Source organism: Rhinoderma darwinii, chromosome 7, assembly GCF_050947455.1.
Source record: "Rhinoderma darwinii isolate aRhiDar2 chromosome 7, aRhiDar2.hap1, whole genome shotgun sequence".
Taxonomy (NCBI): domain Eukaryota; kingdom Metazoa; phylum Chordata; class Amphibia; order Anura; family Rhinodermatidae; genus Rhinoderma; species Rhinoderma darwinii.
In genome coordinates, this window is record NC_134693.1 from 10,395,745 (window position 1) to 10,418,761 (window position 23,017).

General features: G+C 41.5%; 2 protein-coding genes across 7 annotated transcripts in view; one reads left to right on the forward strand and one right to left on the reverse strand.

Annotated features, from left to right (window-relative positions):
- Positions 1-23,017, forward strand: part of NFIA (nuclear factor I A) — a 273,748-nt gene that overhangs the window by 219,802 nt on the left and 30,929 nt on the right. For 4 of the 6 annotated variants that reach the window (XM_075832715.1, XM_075832714.1, XM_075832717.1 and 1 more), the window contains 3 exons: positions 8,501-8,679; positions 13,935-14,100; positions 16,447-16,473. In XM_075832715.1, the coding sequence (XP_075688830.1) occupies positions 8,501-8,679; positions 13,935-14,100; positions 16,447-16,473 (372 nt within the window). The remainder of the gene's footprint in view (positions 1-8,500; positions 8,680-13,934; positions 14,101-16,446; positions 16,474-23,017) is intronic. The other 2 variants (XM_075832716.1, XM_075832719.1) reach the window with 1 other exon arrangement.
- TM2D1 (TM2 domain containing 1) overlaps positions 8,178-23,017 on the reverse strand; it is a 152,437-nt gene continuing 137,597 nt past the window's right edge. Inside the window, exons 11-12 of the transcript XR_012849951.1 lie at positions 17,324-17,414; positions 8,178-8,233 (exon numbers count right to left, since the gene is read on the reverse strand). The gene's annotated coding sequence lies outside the window, so the exon portion shown is untranslated. The remainder of the gene's footprint in view (positions 8,234-17,323; positions 17,415-23,017) is intronic.

Below are 23,017 nucleotides of genomic sequence, written 5' to 3' on the forward strand. Positions count from 1 at the left end.
CAGTTTATGAGCTAGTAAAACCCCCGTCCCTTGTATGTGTCTCCTGTCAGCCAAGGGAACACAGAGGCACGTAGCGCCAAAGGTGTTAGTGTGCCCGAAGCTCCATACATCACATCCACTTCCGAGACTCCTGAATTCCATGAGGCCAAAGTCATTGACGCTGCTCTGCTCAGTAATCATCAGCTGAGACTTTGTAATATATTTTTGCAATTGGCAAAATTTTTTATTGAAGTGTATATGTCCAAATTATCATAAAGCTTATATATAAATCTTCTACTGATCCTGAGTTATATCCTGTATTATACTCCAGAGCTGTACTCACTATTCTGCTGGTGGAGTCACTGTGTACATACATTACTTATCCTGTACTGATCCTGAGTTACATCCTGTATTATACTCCAGAGCTGCACTCACTATTCTGCTGGTGGAGTCACTGTGTACATACATTACTTATCCTGTACTGATCCTGAGTTACATCCTGTATTATACTCCAGAGCTGCACTCACTATTCTGCTGGTGGAGTCACTGTACATACATTACATTACTTATCCTGTTCTGATCCTGAGTTACATCCTGTATTATACTCCAGAGCTGTACTCACTATTCTGCTGGTGGAGTCACTGTGTACATACATTACATTACTTATCCTGTACTGATCCTGAGTTACATCCTGTATTATACTCCAGAGCTGCACTCACTATTCTGCTGGTGGAGTCACTGTGTACATACATTACTTATCTTGTACTGATCCTGAGTTACATCCTGTATTATACTCCAGAGCTGCACTCACTATTCTGCTGGTGGAGTCACTGTACATACATTACATTACTTATCCTGTTCTGATCCTGAGTTACATCCTGTATTATACTCCAGAGCTGTACTCACTATTCTGCTGTGAAGTCACTGTGTACATACATTACATTACTTATCCTGTACTGATCCTGAGTTACATCCTGTATTATACTCCAGAGCTGCACTCACTATTCTGCTGGTGGAGTCACTGTGTACATACATTACATTACTTATCTTCTACTGATCCTGAGTTACATCCTGTATTATACTCCAGAGCTGTACTCACTATTCTGCTGGTGGAGTCACTGTGTACATACATACATTACTTATCCTGTACTGATCCTGAGTTACATCCTGTATAATACGCCAGAGCTGCACTCACTATTCTGCTGGTGGAGTCACTGTACATACATTACATTACTTATCCTGTGCTGATCCTGAGTTATATCCTGTATTATACTCCAGAGCTGCACTCACTATTCTCCTTGTGGAGTCACTGTGTACATACATTACATTACTTATCCTGTTCTGATCCTGAGTTACATCCTGTATTATACTCCAGAGCTGTACTCACTATTCTGCTGTGAAGTCACTGTGTACATGCATTACATTACTTATCCTGTACTGATCCTGAGTTACATCCTGTATTATACTCCAGAGCTGCACTCACTATTCTGCTGGTGGAGTCACTGTGTACATACATTACATTACTTATCCTGTACTGATCCTGAGTTACATCCTGTATTATACTCCAGAGCTGCACTCACTATTCTGCTGGTGGAGTCACTGTGTGTATACATTACATTACATAAGCCTATAGAATAGTGAGTGCAACTCTGGAGTATAATGCAGGATGTAACTCAGGATCAGTACAGGATAAGTAATGTAATGTATATACAGTGACCACTAGCAAGAATAGTGAGTGCAGCTCTGGAGTATAATACAGGATAAGTAATGTATGTACACAGTGACTACACTTTTTACGCAGATTTCTTTATGGGAAATATCTTCTGGTCCTAGAACTGCTTCTATGGAAAGTTATGTTTTCTTTATATTCATGATTTCATGCAGCATTTGCCCGTGTTGCAGACTTTTTTCCTTTTCATCACTTTTTGGGAATGTCACCTTGATTCAGATCCCACAGTTTTGCTCTTTTAAAAAATTTACATATATTAAGTTTCTGAGCGATGTCAGTAAATGAAGTAAAGCAGCAGATTCCTAAGACAGGACATTATGCTAGTACATACCGCAAAATACTGTCTTCACTTTCAAACATTTTACGCGTTAAATCTACTCTATTCACATCCAGAGCTGTATTCAAAATGTTACTGTTCCCCTTTAACCCTTAGATTATGGGACCTTACATCTCCCTGCTGACCTTTCATTACCCAGTTGCTGTTTTTAACATACTTTGCTGTGTAGCTTTGTAGAAGAAATAATGTTACCAACTTGCACTGTAGAGTAGTGCCCCGAAACATAAATCTCCCTCAATAGCGCATCATACATCTTAACTTCGCTGTTAGACTATGTCTGTCAGCATAGCGCTGGTGAATTGTCAGTCATCAGAATTCTGAATGCACCTCTGGATGTAACTGGAGTATTAGACATGATGTAACTCATTATGTCTTATGCTCCAGTCACTACCAGAGCTGCAATCTGCCAAGTGCATGAGGCCTTTTTCGGGCACCTATAGGGTCAATGTGCCTGGCAGTGTTATAGGGGCACTTTGACTTGCCACTTTTATAGGTGTACTGTGGCTGGTACTGTTATGAGGGTATTTTGGCTGGTACTGTTACAGGAGCACTGTAGGTAGCACTGCTCTAGGGATACCATGGCTGGTTTTGTTAGGGGGCGCTGTGACTGGCACTGTTATAGGGACACTGTGGCTAGTAATGTCAAAGGGGTGCCGTGGCTGGTACTGTTCAGGGGCTACTGTGGCTGGTTCTGTTCTGGGGGTATTGTTATGATGGCACTGTGACTGGTACAGGTATATTTTTTGGGGTACTGTGGCTGGTACTATTATGGGGTACTATTATGATGGCACTGCAGCTGGAGCTATAAGAGGTACATTCTGGGTGATATTATGGGGGTAATGTAGTGGGCACTATTGTAGGGGTAGCCTGGTTGATACCATGGGGGTACTGTAGTATGGCTACTATGGCTGGAACTGTTTTAGGGGCACAATGGCTGGAACTGTTTTAGGGGCACTATGGCTGGAACTGTTTTAGGGGCACTATGGCTGGAACTGTTTTAGGGGCACTATGGCTGGCATTGTTATAGAGGTACTCTAGCTAGCACTATTATAGGGGCACTGTACCAGTAAATAGGTTGTCTCACATCGCACCACATACACCCATTCTTCCTTTCCATCTCCAGATGTTGAGAGTTATGCTTCTTAGCAGCGTTGTTGTCTCCTTGGTGCACAGTGACATCTATGGGTTTTGTTTTATACTTGGCATTTGTTTTGGCATTTATCCTCCACTTTTACTGGACACTTAATAAATAGTGTGGTCAACCCATATAATTATCCGAAGAGCCAGGGGTCATTAATTAATTATCCCACATAATAGGTGTATTGTGCGCTTAATAGCCCGTCCTCGAAATTCGCTGTGATCTTGGTACGTTTTTCCACACAATGCCCGTACTGTACAATAAAACGGCGGGAGATCTGTCGCTGGGAACAGACAACTTTTCTACAGAGATTTTACAATAATAACCAAGATTTTTTAAATGAATTGTCTTCGCCCCACTCTGCTGATTGTTATTGTGAAGGCGCACGGAAAACCGCGCAATTAAAAGCGGAAAGCATGTAATTACAGCGCAGCCTTCACGCTACAGAGGAGGGGATTTCAGCCGAGCCAGGGAAATATTTAAACAGGAGATTGCTCTGTCCAATTCCCCTAAATGAAGAGCTTAGGTTAGTAGTATTTTAAATTAACCATATCACCTCATGCTGGGGCTGAATTCGCCGCGCCAATGAGCGATCGCTTTCCCTTCGTGGAGCCGTTCAATAATTACTAAGCACAAGTATAACTGAAAGCTCTATTGCAAACATAATTTGCACGTAGATAGATGCGAGGGAAGTCCCGCCGAGTTAATTTGGAATTCCCGCTGCATAGACGAGAAACTGTGTTAACTTGCTCCTCGCAGATCTGTCAAGGCCACAGAACGTTCATTCATTCATTGTACAAGCAAATGTGTTTATGAAGTAGAACAAGCACAGATCAGCGGCGATTAAGAGGGGGGAAGAGTACAGATCAGCGGCGATTAAGGGGGGGAGAGTACAGATCAGTGGCGATTAAGAGCGAGGGAAATGTACAGCTCCGTGGCGATTAAGAGGGGGAGAGTACAGATCATCATTGACTAAGGGGGGGAGAGTACAGATCAGCATTGACCAAGAGGGGGAGAGTACAGATCAGCATTGACCAAGAGGGGGAGAGTACAGATCATCATTGACTAAGGGGGGGGGAGTACAGATCAGCATTGACCAAGAGGGGGAGAGTACAGATTAGCATTGACCAAGAGGGGGAGAGTACAGATCAGCATTGACCAAGAGGGGGAGAGTACAGATCAGCATTGACCAAGAGGGGGAGAGTACAGATCAGCATTGACCAAGAGGGGGAGAGTACAGATCAGCATTGACTAAGGGGGGGAGAGTACAGATCAGCATTGACTAAGGGGGGGAGAGTACAGATCAGCATTGACTAAGTGGGGGGAGAGTACAGATCAGCATTGAATAAGGGGGGAGAGTACAGATCATCATTGACTAAGGGGTGGGGGAGTATAGATCAGCATCGATTAAGGCCCCATGCACACGACCGTATTATTCATCCACCTGTAAATACTGTCTGTAAATACGGCTCCATAGTCATCTGTAAATTATCCACATATACGGAAGGGTGTTCGTAACTATGGTTAGTAATGCAACTGTATTTACGGATCCACAGAAAAAACGAAGAAATCTAGGGTAAACCCCTGGCGTTGCATAGCAATGGTTCCGTAATTACGGACGGCTCCCATGTAAAAAAAAAAAATCTATACCGTGTGGTGTACATTTTTTTTTTTTTTTTGTGGGCAATGAGATGGAAAAGCAAAGTCTACTACGCTATTCCATCCTTCAAAAAAAAAAAAAAAAAAGGGTCATAGCCTGAAGAAGGACAATAGAACACTCTTCTGGCCTCTGTCTCGATAATGGAGCCCTATGGACATGTTTGGCGTGCCCGACGGGATCTCTTCTGGTGTACGCGCCAAATGGATATCACAAACCTGATGTGAACAGAGTCTAAGAATGAGGGAGAGTACGGATCGGCAGTGATTAAGGGGGGATTTTCTAAACTGGACAATTCCTTTAACTCAGAATTTCCTAATCGCGAGATTGAAGGAGCAGCCGGAAGAAAACTTTGCAGATTTAAACTTTGGTATTGAGTCACTGGATGACTTCTGCCGCTAGAATTTATTTTTTTCTTTAAAAATGTAAATTAGTTTCCAGCTAGTGAATAATTAGCAAAAAGAAAATCATCAGCAGAGCAGATAGTGCCAACATCGCAAAAATCTGTGATCTGTCATTCGTTTTCAAAGAGATAGTTGAAGTATCCTTGAAGAGCGACTTGTTGACAGGCGTTTTCTAGATTAATTAGTGCACGGCGCTAATGGCTCTCTTATAATTACGCTCTTTCCTGTGAATGTGTCAGCTCAACTCCTGCTCTGCACGGATGACATCTTGTCCTTTTTTTAAGGGTTTAATCTGTGAGCGCTCTAACTAATGCAAACCATTAAGGTATTCCCAGCAGGTGGGGTGGTGGGGGGTTGACTGGTTGAGTAACGGCTTTGATCGGCCCATCTGATGAGGTAGAAAATGACTGTTTAGCTTTTTGTTTGCTGATATCTTACATTAGACGCCGGGGGTGCAAGACGCTTGGAGGATTGCCAGCCTCCCCTATTAAAGAGTCACTCTTCATATTTCCGATAAAGGACTGCTGTTATATGACGTTTGAAAGCCTTTCACATCAGCAGGATTGGTGGCGCTTCCAATTAGCACCATGATATGGTCAATCTAAAAGACAAATAAATTGAACGGGGAGACGGGGCAATTGACGTTTTGTAATGTGGCCTAACATTGGTTGTGTGGGATTGCAGATATTCACCAAACACTTGGCCTTTCGGACATGGTATGCATCATTTCTGCATTACTATCATTAGTGTAATTATTTTATTTTATATTATTTGTTTAAAATTTTAGTTTTTGGAATATACATTATATATATATTTATTATTTTTTTTTAATATTTATATTCTATTTGATTACATTTTTATTTCAATATTTTTTAGTATTTTTATATATTTTTAAATCCTTATTTCTTTTATATTACTATTTGTAAAAAGAATGAATATATTTTAAATAATTATTTTTTATTAGTTTGGTTATTGATTTAATTTTCCTTTGCGTTTATTTGACATATTTTCATATTTTTTATTTCTATTTTTACATATTTCACATTTTTATATTATCGTTTTAACATTTTAGTTTTATCAATTGTTTATTTGTGTTCATTTTTAATGTTTTAAAAAAATTTTTTATTATGTAACATTTATATTTTATTGTTTTTAGCTTTTTAAATTATGAAATTATATTTTCTACTGAGTTTTTACATTGGCAACAACATGAAAGAAAAATAGTTGTGTCTGTGTGTCCACTACAATTCTCGACAGTCGTTCTGGGAATGGCAGGGCATGTGCCCCAGGTGCTGAGTGCCAGGGGTAGTGCCAACCAACCACTGTGCCGTGTCCAGGGTGTTGAAAATTAAAACCGAATTTTTGCCCTGGGGGAAGGAATACCAAGCCATGACCAGCCGAGGATGGACAGGGGTATATATATATACCCCCGCTTCTCTTCTATTAAAATTCTCTATTGTTGTAAGTGCCTCAAATTCTTCATTGTGGAGCCGCCATTATATATAATAATAGGCCTGTGTTAAAAAAAAAAAAAGTAGAACAATGATAACTTGATTTGCGGTTGAGACATAAATGCCCCCGTGGTGAGGTCACCTCCCAGAAAACCAATTTACACTTTCCATAAAGATCCCCAGTATTGTGTATCTTGTACTTCAAACATCTCCGCTCCCTCCAAGTATCTGAGACGAGACGTTATTTCGTCACCCGGCCCGAAGGGGATTGTATTTCATTAGACACTTTGGCTTTCAGTGCGGGAACGATACTGTAGTATCATTGTGTTCATGCCGCACTTGACAAGGTATAAATACAATTAATGTCCACAATATAAAGAGATTGTTTTAATGGTTTAAAATGTATTAATTTATAATGAAGGATTCAAAGAGCTTTGAGGGGCAATTATCTATTTAGTAATCTACGTACCTTATATTCCTGTATCTATAGACCGTCCCGCTAGGAAGAGTGACTGGGTCCGTGTTCTGTTTTTAATGAGAAAATATGTACTTTTTTTATTACTAGATGTCGATTATTAGATGACATGGCCCGATCCAGACAAAAACAATAGTGCCACCTAGGGGCGTACATAGAATAAAAAATTACAATGGGGGTCCGGTTTTGTGTGTTAGGCCATATCACCCAAATCTCCCAGTGGCATACTTATAGCAAAGAACAAAGAGAGGGGTCCTCATAGCAGAGATCAAACTGGGCCCCCCATTGTGGTGCTGGATTTTGCCCCCCAGGACAGAAGGGCCTCTACCCCTTTTCATGACCCTTGGGCCAACTCCCTAGAACTTTGTTTACTAGCAATGTCGTTCCTCTGGAGAGGGAAGTCCTGCACGGGTTCTTATCCAATAACAAAGGGGATGGGTCCGACCACGGCTGGGTCCCCTCTCTCCAAGGGCCATAAAGCACCCACATGGTCTACCTCTGATACCTAATTCCTTGCATACCCGCCATTCCTGTCCTGTTCTTCTACTCTACTACCCATCATTTATATGAGCGATGGTAAAAGCCTCTGTGGTCTGGTCTCCTTTCATAGTTTATAGGGCAAAGACTTTGGAAAGGGAAAGTCCAATTCAAGTTTCTTCCACCCACTGGGGCATGGGGACACCCTGAGCCTCTCTAGTGCCTCATGGCAGCCTGATGGACTGTTACTACGGCACATAGGACGTTGCAGTCACCATTAAGAATACTCATCAGGGTCTACATCTCTCATGATCCCAATGTGGATAACATGTCCATAGATCCCACCTAATGGAGAACCTATTACCAGGCCCTATATATTAGGGTCTGCAGCTGTCAGGGCATGCTGGGAGTTGTAGTTTTGGTACAGCTGGAGAGAGAACTGCATTAGGGCATCGTACACATGAATAAAATAGTTACTTTGCATTTTTTCTTAGACGTTGCATTTTTGTTCCATTGTATTTATTTGAGGTTGGGCTTCTCCGCTCAGCTCTGCATAGTTGGTCTCCATCTTGTCTTCTCATATCTTCTGTGTAATCATAAAACAATATTTTAAAGCGATACAAGGGCGGAATGTAAGTGTAGCAAAGAACTGTGAATTGTCCCTGGAATGAACTATCTATGACAGGAAGCATGTATCCGTCACACTGAGTATATACATTGTATCACAAGCGTTCTTTGTTGGAGTGCGATTGCGATGGATATTTGTTTTTAGAAGACGCTTTAGACCTTTATGTGAACTGTGAATGTTTTACAGCAAACAGAGATAACAGCCGCTCTCTTCTCTCCCTCACAGCGAGTCCGCATGCAACGCCATCAACTCTACATTTCCCGACGTCGCCCATTATCCAGCAACCTGGGCCGTACTTCTCTCACCCAGCAATCCGCTATCACCCGCAGGAGACTCTGAAAGAGTTTGTCCAACTTGTCTGCCCAGAAGCCGGTCAGCAGTCTGGACAGGTGGGGTTCCTAAACGTAAGGACTGCTTTTTATACTACAGAAGTGTCTGTCCACTGTCCCTGAATTGTTTATCTTGTTTATTATCCTGTACTGTTCCTGAGTTACATCCTGTATTATACTCCAGAGCTGCACTCACTATTCTGCTGGTGGAGTCACTGTGTACATACAGGACTTATCCTGTACTGGTCCTGAGTTACAACCTGTATTATACTCCAGAGCTGCACTCACTATTCTGCTGGTGGAGTCACTGTGTACATACATTACATTACTTATCCTGTACTGTTCCTGAGTTACATCCTGTATTATACTCCAGAGCTGCACTCACTATTCTGCTGGTGGAGTCACTGTGTACATACATTATATTACTTCTCCTGTACTGATCCTGAGTTACATCCTGTATTATACTCCAGAGCTGCACTCACTATCCTGCTGGTGGAGTCACTGTGTACATACATTACATTATTTATCCTGCACTGATCCTGAGTTACATCCTGTGTTATACTCCAGAGCTGAACTCACTATTCTGCTGGTGGAGTCACTGTGTACATACATTACATTACTTCTCCTGTACTGATCCTGAGTTACATCCTGTATTATACTCCAGAGCTGCACTCACTATTCAGCTGGTGGAGTCACTGTGTACATACAGTACATTACTTATCCTGTACTGATCCTGAGTTATATCCTGTATTATACTCCAGAGCTGCACTCACTATTCTGCTGGTGCAGTCACTGTGTACATTACATTACTTATCCTGTACTGATCCTGAGTTATATCCTGTATTATAATCCAGAGCTGCACTCACTATTCTGCTGGTGGAGTCATTGTGTACATACATGACATTACTTATCCTGTACTGATCCTGAGTTACATCCTGTATTATACTCCAGAGCTGCACTCACTATTCTGCTGGTGGAGTCACTGTGTACATACATTATATTACTTATCCTGTACTGATCCTGACATATAGCCTGTATTATACTCCAGAGTGCAGCGAATAGTGAGTGCAGCTCTGGAGTATAATGCATTATGTAACTCTGGATCAGTACAAGATAAGTAATGTATGTACACAGTGACTCCACCAGTAGAATAGTGAGTGCAGCTCTGGAGTATAATACAGGATGTACCTCAGGATCAGTACAAGATAAGTAATGTCATGTATGTACACAGTGACTCCACCAGCAGAATAGTGAGTGCAGCTCTGGAGTATAATACAGGATATAACTCAGGATCAGTACAGGATCAGTAATGTAATGTATGTACACAGTGACTCTGCCAGCAGAATAGTGAGCGCAGCTCTGGAGTATAATACAGGATGTAACTCAGGATCAGTACAGAATAAGTAATGTAATGTATGTACACAGTGACTCCACCAGCAGAATAGTGAGTGCAGCTCTGGAGTATAATACAGGATGTAACTCAGGATCAGTACAGGATAAGTAATGTATGTACACAGTGACTCCACCAGCAGAATAGTGAGTGTAGCTCTGGAGTATAATACAGGATCTAACTCAGGATCAGTACAGGATAAGTAATGTAATGTATGTACACAGTGACTCCACCAGCAGAATAGTGAGTACAGCTCTGGAGTAAAATACATGATAAAATAATGTAATGTATATATGTAAAATGGTATCCAAAGCTGAACATATGCTTAGTGTATTCTGTCCATTTTACGTCATGTTTTGTAGGGAGAACTATTTTTCAGGGAGAACCCAAAAATTAGTCTAATTGTTCTTTCAGCTCTCACACTACAGAATTTTCTATTTTAGGACCGGTTCAGTGTCTGCACAGGACATGCTTGCTGTGTTGCATTACAGGAGATGTAGAGTTGACAATAGGCACTGTAATGTAATCTGGAAAAAATAAAAATAAATACAGCACAATACACTGTATTATGGGAGCTGAGCAAAGGTATCATAGTCGCCAAACTTGAAGTATTCTAAGTTTCAGCCTGCACAATTGTGAATGCAGCTCTAGATGTGACTGGAGTACAAGTGAAGAAAGTCACTCAGCATTATATGTAGATTATATTGAGATGTTGAAAAGTGAACCTACATCTAAATATCAGATTTATATCATTTCCAGTTACTATTTAACCTAAGCATTCTGGGTAAAACATTATTTTTTAGTATATTTTAAATGTTTTTGGTGTTTTATTGCAGCTCGTGCGCTGTGTTCATTAATTTGAAATCTGTTTTGCAGAGCTCATAGTTTACAGTCGCCCTAAATGAAATTATTGCAGATAGCTATTACAGGGGGGAACTATCTGATGGTAGAAATTGAGGAAAAGGAAGAAATTAAGGCACAAAATGAAATGGCTCCTTCTAAATGATCTTTAACAACTTGTGGAGAGACAGATGTTCCAGGTCTGGATGTTATTTATATGGGTATATCAAGTACTCAAGTTCTAGCTGACCAGTACTTGAACCCTGCATACCACAAGTCCAATTTCTTACGCTTCGTATTTATCTGTCTGCGGATCTGTGAATGCAGAAAAAGACTGAAAGTGTCTGAGACGTAATAACTACTCCCAGACTGGGGCTTATTCTGGTGAATTGGGGGTGAAACTTGAAGATCGGGTATTTTGTGTGAATTGGGGAAAAGGCGTAAGGGGAAAAATAATGAAGATAAAAAATATTCCAGATATTGTTTGGGCCGATTCCTCCGTCAGGCTAAGGTTCGGACAAGTCATTTAGCCAAATATTCTAACCTCATGCTGGGAGTTGTAGTTCTGCAACAGCTGGAGACACACAGATCGACGACTGCTGCGTTACAGTAGCACACAGCCAACAGCAACTTTATATTTAACTGGGAGAGGGGCACATATTTTACAGAGGGGGCACATTTTTTTCCCCAAATGTTTTTTATCGGTCTATATAAATTTTCAAAATGTAACACTGAAGGTGAAGATTATTATCAGAAGTCCAATTTAAAAGGGTTGCCCGTTTTGTTAGGGTCTATTGAAAATGAGCTGATTGAATAGGATCCGGCTGCAGGGTCCCCCAACAATCAGCTGTTATCCTGAACATTTAGTTCCCCTGAGAGCTGTTTTTTGTGGTGGCTCTGTTCTGGGTCAATAGAGGGGGGCTCTGAAGTACCTGAAATACAGAATGAAGCAACTTTGCAAAGTCATAATTAAAAATCTCCTACCGTTTTGTGCCTACAGCTTCTATGCAGACCTATGTGTTTCCATGGTTACAGACTACAAATAAACCTGGTGTAGTCTGATCTGGCAGTCGTGTCTTGCTCCCTTCTACTGTGTGTAGGTTATAAGGAATAGGGTAAGTGGAGCAGCACATCACTGCAGCATCAGACTACACAGGGTTTATTCGTAGTCTGTTACCATGGAAACACATAGGTCTGCTTAGAAGCTGTTGACCCAAAAGATTACAATTTGTTTTAATAAACTTTTGCAAAGTTACTTTTTTTTTTATTCTAAAAGCTTTGAAGCAATGACAAAAAATTTGTTGCAAAAATTAAGGAATTGCCCGTTTAATTCTAAAAAAAATATAGATATTATATCATATTTTAATAAATATTAATATATTAGATTCGATTTTTGGGCAGTCCGGTCTCTCGTTGTCTCCGCTGTCACTGAAACTCATCTTAGTTGCACAGCAGAAGATTTATTTTCGGAGTTGTGCGGTGGACGGATTACTGCCGCAATTATGGAAGTTATAAAGACTTCAGTAAAGGATTTTATTGTTCCTTAAAACCACTGTAGTCCAATTTTACCGTCTCGCCGGTTGCCGCCCCCCCCCCCCCCCCGGAGCGCGCTGCATGTAGGATGAGACGTCTGCATGGCGAATCAATTTGTTGACTGTTGTCAAAACTGATATTGTCAGACGGTGCGAGCGCTCAGCCTCTAAATTCTATTGCTCCATAAATTAAACCAACTGCTCGGCCTCATAAAATGTTAAATATACAGTTACGCCGGCGCACGGCTGAGATGTACGCGACGTTGAGATGGAAGTTTATTCCATTTTTGTTCCAGGCTAAGTGATTGTCAGCGAAGGGATCAGATTTATGACTTGGCCAAAAGATCCGCACGGCAATATATCACTCAGGTGGAGGATACATTGTAGCAAACACCTGCGCAGGACACGGACTACTCCATGTTGTCCTGACGTCAGTGCAATCACTCTGCGAGGGAATGACCTCCCCAGACAGAAAGCAGCACTCCATTATATAGTAAGAAATGATAAACTAGGATTACAAACCACTTCTGGTCTCCATTGCTGGTAAACAGCAAAAATAATTTCATCCAGTAATCCAGAAAGGGATTTTGTGGTAACATTTTATTTGAGCGCGATTTCCTGAAGGTTCTGTACCCTTACAACCAAATTTCATATACTTTTCGATGACCCTTTAATAATCCGGAATATTTAGTAATCTGGCAATTTTCTAGTCCCAAATGTTTTTCTTTTACAGTCTTTATAAATGTAGGTTTACTGTAAAATTCCTTTAATCTGCCATCTGATAATTCAAAAGTCTGATAATTCTGATATAAAATTGCAATAAAATGTGGAATTTCGAAACGACAAAAACTGAAGACTGAACAGAGATTAGGAAATTTTCCTAATTAAAAACAAAAACCAAATCTGTGTTTTTTTCATTTCAGGTTGTTTTTGTTTTTTTAAGATCTCTACCCCTACAAGTGATTTAAAAAAAAAAAAATTGCATGATTTTCTGGTTGTCCAATAATCCAGAATATTTGATAATCTGTCTCTTATCAGTTCCAATTGATGCTAGAGTAAAGAAATGTTACTTTCCTGTCAAAGCTCGCATAATAAAATTGAGTTTCCAGATTCTAGGTATATTTGTTTGTTTACTGAAAGGGAATTCCCACCTTTGCGACTAATTATTTTTTATTTCTCCAATGCATCTCAAATAGAAAATAAAACAATTTTGTAAATAGTCAGACTTTAAAATCTTCTACCGTTTTGTGTATGCAGCTCCTAGGATGACCCATTTGTCTCCATGACTACAGACTGCAAACAAACTCAGTGTAGTCTGATCCTGCAGTCATTTGTTATGCTCTTCCATCTGCCCCCTTTTCTATTGTCTGTTGGTGGAGGGTTCATATAGAACAAAGTATGACTGCAGGATCAACAACACAGCCAGTGTGAAGCACAGCTGGAGTGTAAAGCATGGTTGACGAGACAGTATTATAATTTATTTAAAATAAATGTAGTCCCCTCTTTGTTTTTGTTTTTTTTAATTAAAATTTGTCTTTGAATTAAGTGTATTTTCTGTTGTTTCACAGCCCAATGGTAGCAGCCAAGGCAAGGTGCACAATCCATTCCTTCCTACTCCCATGTTGCCACCACCTCCTCCGCCACCAATGGCCAGGCCTGTGCCCCTGCCCGTGCCAGACACAAAGCCTCCAACTACGTCTACAGATGGAGGAGCCACATCTCCCACTTCTCCGAGTAAGTCAAATTTGCCACCATGGAAGATCTTATGACTATAATAAGCTTATACAGCTTTATACATTATACGTTTCCGGTGAGCGAGTTTTGAAATAAATACTGGGCAATTATATTTTAATATTATAATAGATATTATATCATTCAATAAAAAATAATAATATGGTCAAAAAAGTGTACCCCAACCATCTAATAATAATGAGGTGACTCTGCTGACCTTGTCCTAGTCTACACATTAAAGCTGACAAGTGAGCTGCAGACATCAGGAAATGACAGTTTATTGTTTGTGCTGCAGTGGCCAGTATGAAAACGGCAATATTTCAGAATTTTGACTCCTAAGAGGCTTATAGAATAATCTATATGTTCATTGAGTGACATTTCTTTAAGACCACTCCACCCAAAATGACAGTGAAAAAATGACAGTGGTGTTCTACAGGGATACAAGAGAAAAAAATGAATATGTGTGTGTGTGTGTGTGTGTGTGTGTCTATTTATATATGTGTGTTTGTGTGTATATATATGTATATGGCGACCAGTTGACCACCATATTTGTTTCGATTTGCAGACAGCCATATCTATGGCTTAAGTATGGCTCTAATTTATGGTATAGCTTTATTACATATTTAATAGCAAGTTCCGAATCTAGATCACCTGTGGAACGACAGCGGCTGTAGAAGGGGGAATTACAGTTCTCAGAGATTTTATGTGAGCAAACTCTCTGCTGTTTTCTTAGCTGAAAGTGAACTTCCTGGGGCTCGGTTCACATCATTTATTTAAAAGCTTCCAAAAAGCGAACACTTTCATATTCTCCACATTCACGTAACGCCACTTGAATTTATTATCAGAAATACCTGAGGTTAGACTTGCAGAAGAGATTCCTAGCAAGGTGAAATGAATAATAGAGATGGACATGAAAGACTACTAACAACATAAAATGAAGAGTATACATTTCTCTATCTGTAGTGAAACATTACATGTAAATATACATGTATACATAGTACTGACTATTTATATATGAAGTCCGCTTATTCATTCACAGGAGACTAGTGACATCACTGAGAACGCAGTCTTCTCTATTAGGTGGAAAACCGTTACATCAATGACAATGTAGCCTATTCACTATAGATCAGAGAGAGGCATCATTATTGCCTGGGGACTTGTGACATCCCTGAGAATGCCGAATATTCTCTATTTAAAAGTGAAAAACTATTCATTCACTAGAGAGCAGCGGTGACATCACTGAGAATGTACCCTATTAATTCATTAGAGAGCAGCGGTGACATCACTGAGAATGCAGCCTATCTATTCACTAGAGAGAAGCGGTGACATCACTGAGAATGTACCCTATTCATTTACTAGCAGCGAGCAGCGGTGACATCACTGGGAATGTACCCTATTCATTCACTAGAGATCAGCAGTGACATCATTGAGAATGTACCCTATTCATTCACTAGAGAGCAGCGGTGACATCACTGAGAATGTACCCTATTCATTCACTAGAGAGCAGCAGTGACATCACTGAGAATGTACCCTATTAATTTACTAGGGAGCAGCGGTGACATCACTGAGAATGTACCCTATTAATTTACTAGGGAGCAGCGGTGACATCACTGAGAATGTACCCTATTCATTCACTAGAGAGCTGCGGTGACATCACTGAGTATTCAGCCTATCCATTCAATAGAGAACAGTGACATCGCAGTTTATCTAGTTACCAGAGTACGGTGACATAATTGAGAATACAGCATATTCACTATAGAGCAGTAACATCACTATTCACCACATCATCCTATTTTTGCCGTTGGAGCACTGTACACCCACATTTATTTTAACTGGAGACTAGTGACATCATTGAGAATGCAGACTATTCACTATAGAGCAGCGACATCACTGAGAGTGTAACCTATTCATTCTCAAGAGAGCAGTGACATCATTGAGAATGCAGCCTATCCATTCGCTAGAGACCATAACACACTCGGAGAATGCTGCCTATCCATTTACTTGAGAGTGGTGACATCACTAATAATGCAGCCTATCCATTCACTAGAAAGCAGTGACATCACTGATAATGCAGCCCATCCATTTACTAGAGAGCTTCGGTGACATCACTGTTAATGCATCCTATCCATTCACTAGAATGTGGTGACATCACTGAGCATGCAGCCTATCCATTCACTGGTGACATCACTAAGAATCTGATGTCATATGATCTATGTAATAACTCTCTGCCTTTTCCTCTTTTTAAAGTTTAACATATTTCATAACCTAATATCACTACAGCAGCCATCTCCACTTTTCTGTCTCTCCTTACTAACCTTTCACTTCTTCTCCCTTTTGCGGCCTTTGCAGAACAGACAGGATTGCTTAATTCAGCAGGTAGGGGAGCAATGATTTACCATCTGATACAGTCTGGGTAGTTCTACCATTATTTGGAGATCCCTGTGTCCTGACATTCATTACTCATTCATTGTGTCACATATTTAGTTGCGTGTTTTATCCATACAATGTTTTCATATGGAATCTTATGGGTAACGTAGCTCCTGGGCCTTAAACTATGACCCATCATTTATAGCACTGGTTTCCTTATATGGTGCAGAGGGGACTCCTCCGCTTAGGGTGCCCGGGTGTGACCGCAACCTCATCACCCCTAGAGTTTTACCCCTTCATGCCATGGTAGCTATGAGTGCATAGCATGAGACTTCCAACTTTGAGGTCTGCTATTACAGTAACATTTCCCCATTAAAGAGAATAGTGGGGGAAAAACTTCTGCCGCTTGAATCCCCCAATAGTGACAGAACTTGAGGTGGGTATTAGCCTGATATCTTCTAACCTGAAGATCGCTCCGTAGAGTAAATTACGTCAGCGCCGTTGGTAATGTGCTGCTGACTCGTTACTTCCTACAAGACGGTTATGGAGCCGCGCTGGGACATCCTGCATCAAACGACGCAGAAGAAGTTACCCTGGTTATGAATAAGTTATAGTCCTGAGATGTAAGTGCGCCGCGCCTGATTACAGGAAGCTCTTGAAGTAACAGCAGATAAAAGAGCGATGCTCGGTCTAACGCACATTAAGTTTATGATTGTATTCCCGATGGGGCTCTCTCAGCCTAGACCAAGTGCGATATCGCACCATCGTCTAGCAGGTTCCTTCTCTTTTCTGCAGAGGTGTACAGGAAGATGTAGCAACTGCTCATTATATCACATTATTGCCTTCTACGTCTACTAACCAGGATCCTTGAAGTCTATGGCAGCAGGAAATGATCCGCGGCGGGTCCAGATCACTAAGACGTCCGTTCATTTGAAGATGCTGTTGAGTGTCTAGGGAATATAAAGAGCAATTTACTGCTGGGGCAGGGCCAGTTTTATAGAAAATGGGGCAACTGAAAAAGTAGTCCCCCCTCACGCTCGCCATCTGTAGTCCGTTTTTCCTCATCATTTCAAAATCCCTGGGATTTATTTTATATTCCCTTATGGTCTAAGGCAATGAAGGGTTCAATGGTAAATTCAGTTTGCTTCTGGACTCCCATCTTCAGGGGCCCCCTAGGAGAAGAGCACCACGGGCAATTGCCCAGTTTGCCACCTCCTAAAACTGTGCCTGCTGCTGTAAACTATTGAAAAGTCTCCAAATCTAAGTTATGGGTTACCTTGTAGCCAGTTATACCACTGTATATGCACTTGTTGTGACAGAATGGGGGTACTTTGGGAATTAGATCACTATTGGCAGTCGTGAAAGGCAGGAGAGACAATGGTAATGTTTATCCTGCATCCTTGAAACTAATGCTAACCCTGGCCTTGAAAAAACTGGAAAAATAAAAAATATCTTGGCTATAGGCCACTGTGTAGGTAGTAACTATATGCTAATACTAAGTCGGTTGTGACAGAAGGGGATTTTTTGGGCTCAATAATTGAGGATCCACACTGTGTCTCCCCTGCCTTTCAGTATAGAGTGAACTAGTCATCTGGCATGAAGGGGGTTTTCCTATCAGAGACATTTATGACATATCCACAGGATATGTCAAAAATTTCAGATAGATGCTGGTCCCACCTCTGGCCCCCTAAACCCCATTCTACCGTTTTCTGCTGCAGCAGCCTCCCGGCCACTTCCTGACTATATGGTCGAGAGTTATGAAAACAGCTCGCTGAGCTATGCTGTTTCCGTAACTCCCATAGTAGTGAATGGCAGTTAAAGCAGCAGCGTAGCATGCGAGCTACGCTATTTAAGTATCTACCATTCGGTTCAATGGGACTTACGGAAACAGCATAGCTCAGCGTGTGGCTTATTCGGCAACACAGAGCGGCATAACGGGGTCCCGTTCTAGAGATAGATGAGGGTCCCAGAGGTGGGTCCCGCATCACCCTGAGATTTAGGACAAATCCTGTGGATATGTCATAAATATCTCTCATGGGAAAATTCCTTTTTTATCTGTATTAGCAATGATCTGTATAACGGGATAGGCAGGAGAGACAAAGATTGCTTCTCCTGCAGCTTTGAAGCCCAATGTTAACCATAACCTTAAAAAAAATTAAAAAAATCTAAAAAGAAAAATGGTTCATTGATTTTAATAATTTCCTAGGTGCAGTGTTTCTAGGTATCTGGTTTTGAACAGCTTCATGCTATGGAAACACAAACCGTATCCATGTATAATGTATCCATACAAAACGAAACTTAGTTACAATTGTATCCATCCCAGACAATCCTGTGTGAGCTAAATACATCAGAAGCACAAATCCCTCTACAGTGCTGATAGTTTGCTACAATGTATCGGAGCAGGGGAAATGTATCAGTCTATTTAGCTAAACTGGAAACAATTGTAGCAAACCCTCAGCTGTAAGAAATACAATGGAGAATTAATCACAAGCATGTGAATAAATTGTGTTAGTAATTAACATGATGTGAAGGTCTCGGTCGCCATTGTGTATCTTTCCTTGATCATACAGTGCGGCTTCCCGTCCGGATCCCGTTATATATGAGCCATTGCATTTGACAAACGATCATTTTCTCGCCGCTTTACCAATTACCATGTTGCTTAGACGCTTAATTGGATAAAACATTGCGCTAATTATTAAGACTGTCTCTGCGTTCGCTTAAGGGCGAAAAATATTGTTGATGGTTTAAAAATAAGATTGAAATGGTGGCGAGCGTCGCCGTGGCGCGGTACCGACAGCTCATTTAATGATATTTACGAGCTCACTTAAGTTCTATTTCATAATTAAATAAGAGACTAAGATGCTGTAATTTGCCATCATTAGTTCCACATTTCATTATTCCATCCGCCAGCAGCCGTCTATGGGACGGGAGTCTGTGGTCACATTGAAGTCTTCTGTGTTGTGTGGAAATGTTTGACACCTTGAACTCTCGTGTCTTGACTGTTAAAGAGCCAAATCGTGTCTCTTACAAGAAGCAGAGGTCTTAAGTAGGACATAAATACCTTCCAATACTCTACTAATACGTATTATTTTGGGGTTTCCATTCATTTCTTCAATGTTATAAATAGAAGGAGACGCTGGTTATGACCGAGGCTACAGTATTAACCTTATTCTGGTGGCCGTAAGGGGCCATATTTAGCTTCCATATTATGGCTGCAAGACCCAGGCCCCTGCGGTTCAAGTGAACTGAACCTAGATCACCGTAGAACCCCATAACTGCTGTCTGAATGAGGCCTTAAAGGGAATTTCCTCCATTGAACACTATTATTTTTTTTATCTAAATAGGTCAAAATTAATGTTTTTATTAAATTTAATAATATATCTTTGTAGCGGTTGGAGCCTTGTTTGTCTGATACGGAGCTCCAAATCCCCTACGTAAACGTAGAGTTACATGATAAAATTCTGTCTATCTGCAGTCACCACTAGGAGGCGCTCACTGCATCCGGTTTATGCCTTGACCTCAATAGTAAAACACAATGCTGTATGCGCTCTCTCTTTCAGCTCTCCCAGGCAGTTAACTACAATAAAAGAACGCTCTCCCTCCCTTTCTCAACTCTCCCTGGCAGTCATTCACAATCAGGGAATACTCCCTCTTTCAGCTCAACCTGGCAGTCAAGTTACAATAAGGGAACGCTCCCCCTCCCCCACTCAGCTCATCCTGGCAGTCAGTCACAATCAGGGGATTCTCCCTATTTTACCTTTCCCTGGCAGTCAATTACAAGAAGGCAATGCTTACCCTTGCTCCTTTAGCTCTTCCTGGAAGTCAATTAAAAGGAAGCAATACTCCCCCTCCCTCTCTTAGCTATCCCTGGCAGTCATTCACAATGAGGGAATGTTCCCCTTCCCTCTCCCAGCTCTCCTTTGCAGTTAATTACAATGAGGGAACACTCCCCCTCCCTCTGTCAGCTCTCCCTGGCACTCAGTGACAAGGATGCAATGCTCCCCCTCCCTCTCTCAGCTCTCCCTGGCAGTCACATTAAAAGGATCCTCCCAGTGGGACAATGCACCTGTTGCTTTGGTTGTTCCAGTAACTCTGCAATGACCTGGGGTTCCAGGCCCTCTTACTCAAGCCAAATATTGGGCAAACGAGCGCTCAACGATCAGACACTCGTTCATCGTCTGATCGTATCGTTTATGCAGCATTAAATATTATCATTGTCGGCAGCACATCTCCCTGTGTAAATGACGACGTGCTGCCGACATGATGGAAATGTATGGGGACGATTGATCATAGCCACAATCGCTCATCCCCATACATTACTGTTTATCAACCTGCTATCTCATTGATCGGAGCTCGTTTACACGGCCCATATCGGGCCATGTAATAGGACCCTTACTTATAGATGCCACACAATGTCGGGGATATGGGCCACAGTCGGATTAACAAGTTCCATCATATGCCACATGCTGCTCCTTCGCCTAATACATAAATACCAGCCCACAGGGGAGGACTGGGTGATCTGGGCCACTAGGCATTTTTGGTCACGGACCCTTAAACTTTAAGTGTTGTACCTGATCAACGGACTATGGGCTATATTTGGTGGCAGCATTTGCAGTTGCCCCAGTGACTGGACTGCAACCATTGTCTCCGGTTATATCAGAGGGGCTGCTAGTTACCGTAAGCATCTTTTAAGAACTTTATTTTCTCTTTCTGGTATTCAAAACTTTTTAGAGAAACTATTTCTGGCTATCAGATTTCCGAGCTATTATAAGAGGAAGCTCCGTGCCTGCAGCCGGTCTAATCACAAGTCATTTTAGAGGATGTAACGTTTGCCAATATATTTAGTTCATTCCCTTGTACATACGGCTCAGCAAATGTCAATTTAATACTTTGCCTTTTCTTGTCATTTCTAAGCTTGTAAATAACATCCTTATATATAGCTGGCCGATAGACAAATATTTAAAGGGCAATTACCCAGAAATAAAAAAAACATTGACTCATAGATATAAAAATATCCCTGTGTTGTCCTCCTGTGCAGTCTTTTAACTATGTTTCTTATCTGAGTCTCCTACACAAGAAACAAATGTAACAGTGGCGGCCATTAAAATTCCCATAGGAGTTGTCTCCTTGCATTCCACAATCCCTACATTTTCTTAGAATTTTGCGTTTTGCCATTCCTCTATTATTGTATAAATTGACAACTAGGTGTTACTATTCCGCATTGTCAATTGTCTAACACTGTCCAATCTGTGCCTTCAGTATCCGACTGCTCAGGAAAACACCCTACAGAGGAGAATAGTGACATCCAGTTGTCGATTGAATCACTTATTTCGGGAAGGAATAACTGAGGAACGGCTCAAAGCAGAGTTCTAAGTAAAAACTCTATACTACACCATACAGGAGAACTGACAGATCCTCTATACTACACCATACAGGAGAACTGACAGATCCTCTATACTACACCACACAGCAGAGCTGACAGCTCCTCTATACTACACCACACAGGAGAGCTGACAGATCCTCTATACTACACCACACAGGAGAGCTGACAGCTCCTCTATACTACACCACACAGGAGAGCTGACAGCTCCTCTATACTACACCATACAGGAGAACTGACAGATCCTCTATACTACACCATACAGGAGAACTGACAGATCCTCTATACTACACCACACAGGAGAGCTGACAGCTCCTCTATACTACACCACACAGGAGAGCTGACAGATCCTCTATACTACACCACAGGAGAGCTGACAGCTCCTCTATACTACACCACACAGGAGAGCTGACAGATACTCTATACTACACCACACAGGAGAGCTGACAGCTCCTCTATACTACACCACACAGGAGAGCTGACAGCTCCTCTATACTACACCACACAGGAGAGCTGACAGATCCTCTATACTACACCACACAGGAGAGCTGACAGATCCTCTATACTACACCACACCACACAGGAGAGCTGACAGATCCTCCTATACTACACCACACAGGAGAGCTGACAGCTCCTCTATACTACACCACACAGGAGAGCTGACAGATCCTCTATACTACACCACACAGGAGAGGTGACAGATCCTCTATAATACACCACACAGGAGAGCTGACAGATCCTCCTATACTACACCACACAGGAGAGCTGACAGCTCCTCTATACTACACCACACAGGAGAGCTGACAGATCCTCTATACTACACCACACAGGAGAGCTGACAGATCCTCTATACTACACCACACAGGAGAGGTGACAGATCCTCTATAATACACCACACAGGAGAGCTGACAGATCCTCTATACTACACCACACAGGAGAGCTAACAGCTCCTCTATACTACACCCCACAGGAGAGCTGACAGATCCTCTATACTACACCACACAGGAGAACTGACAGATCATCTATACTACACCACACAGGAAAGCTGACAGCTCCTCCATACTACACCATACAGGAGAGCTGACTGGTTCTCTTAAATGAATGTGTCTTTTCAGAGCATGTGTGTTTGTGTGTTTCTTTTAACGACTTCCTCCATCATAGATCATGCTGAAA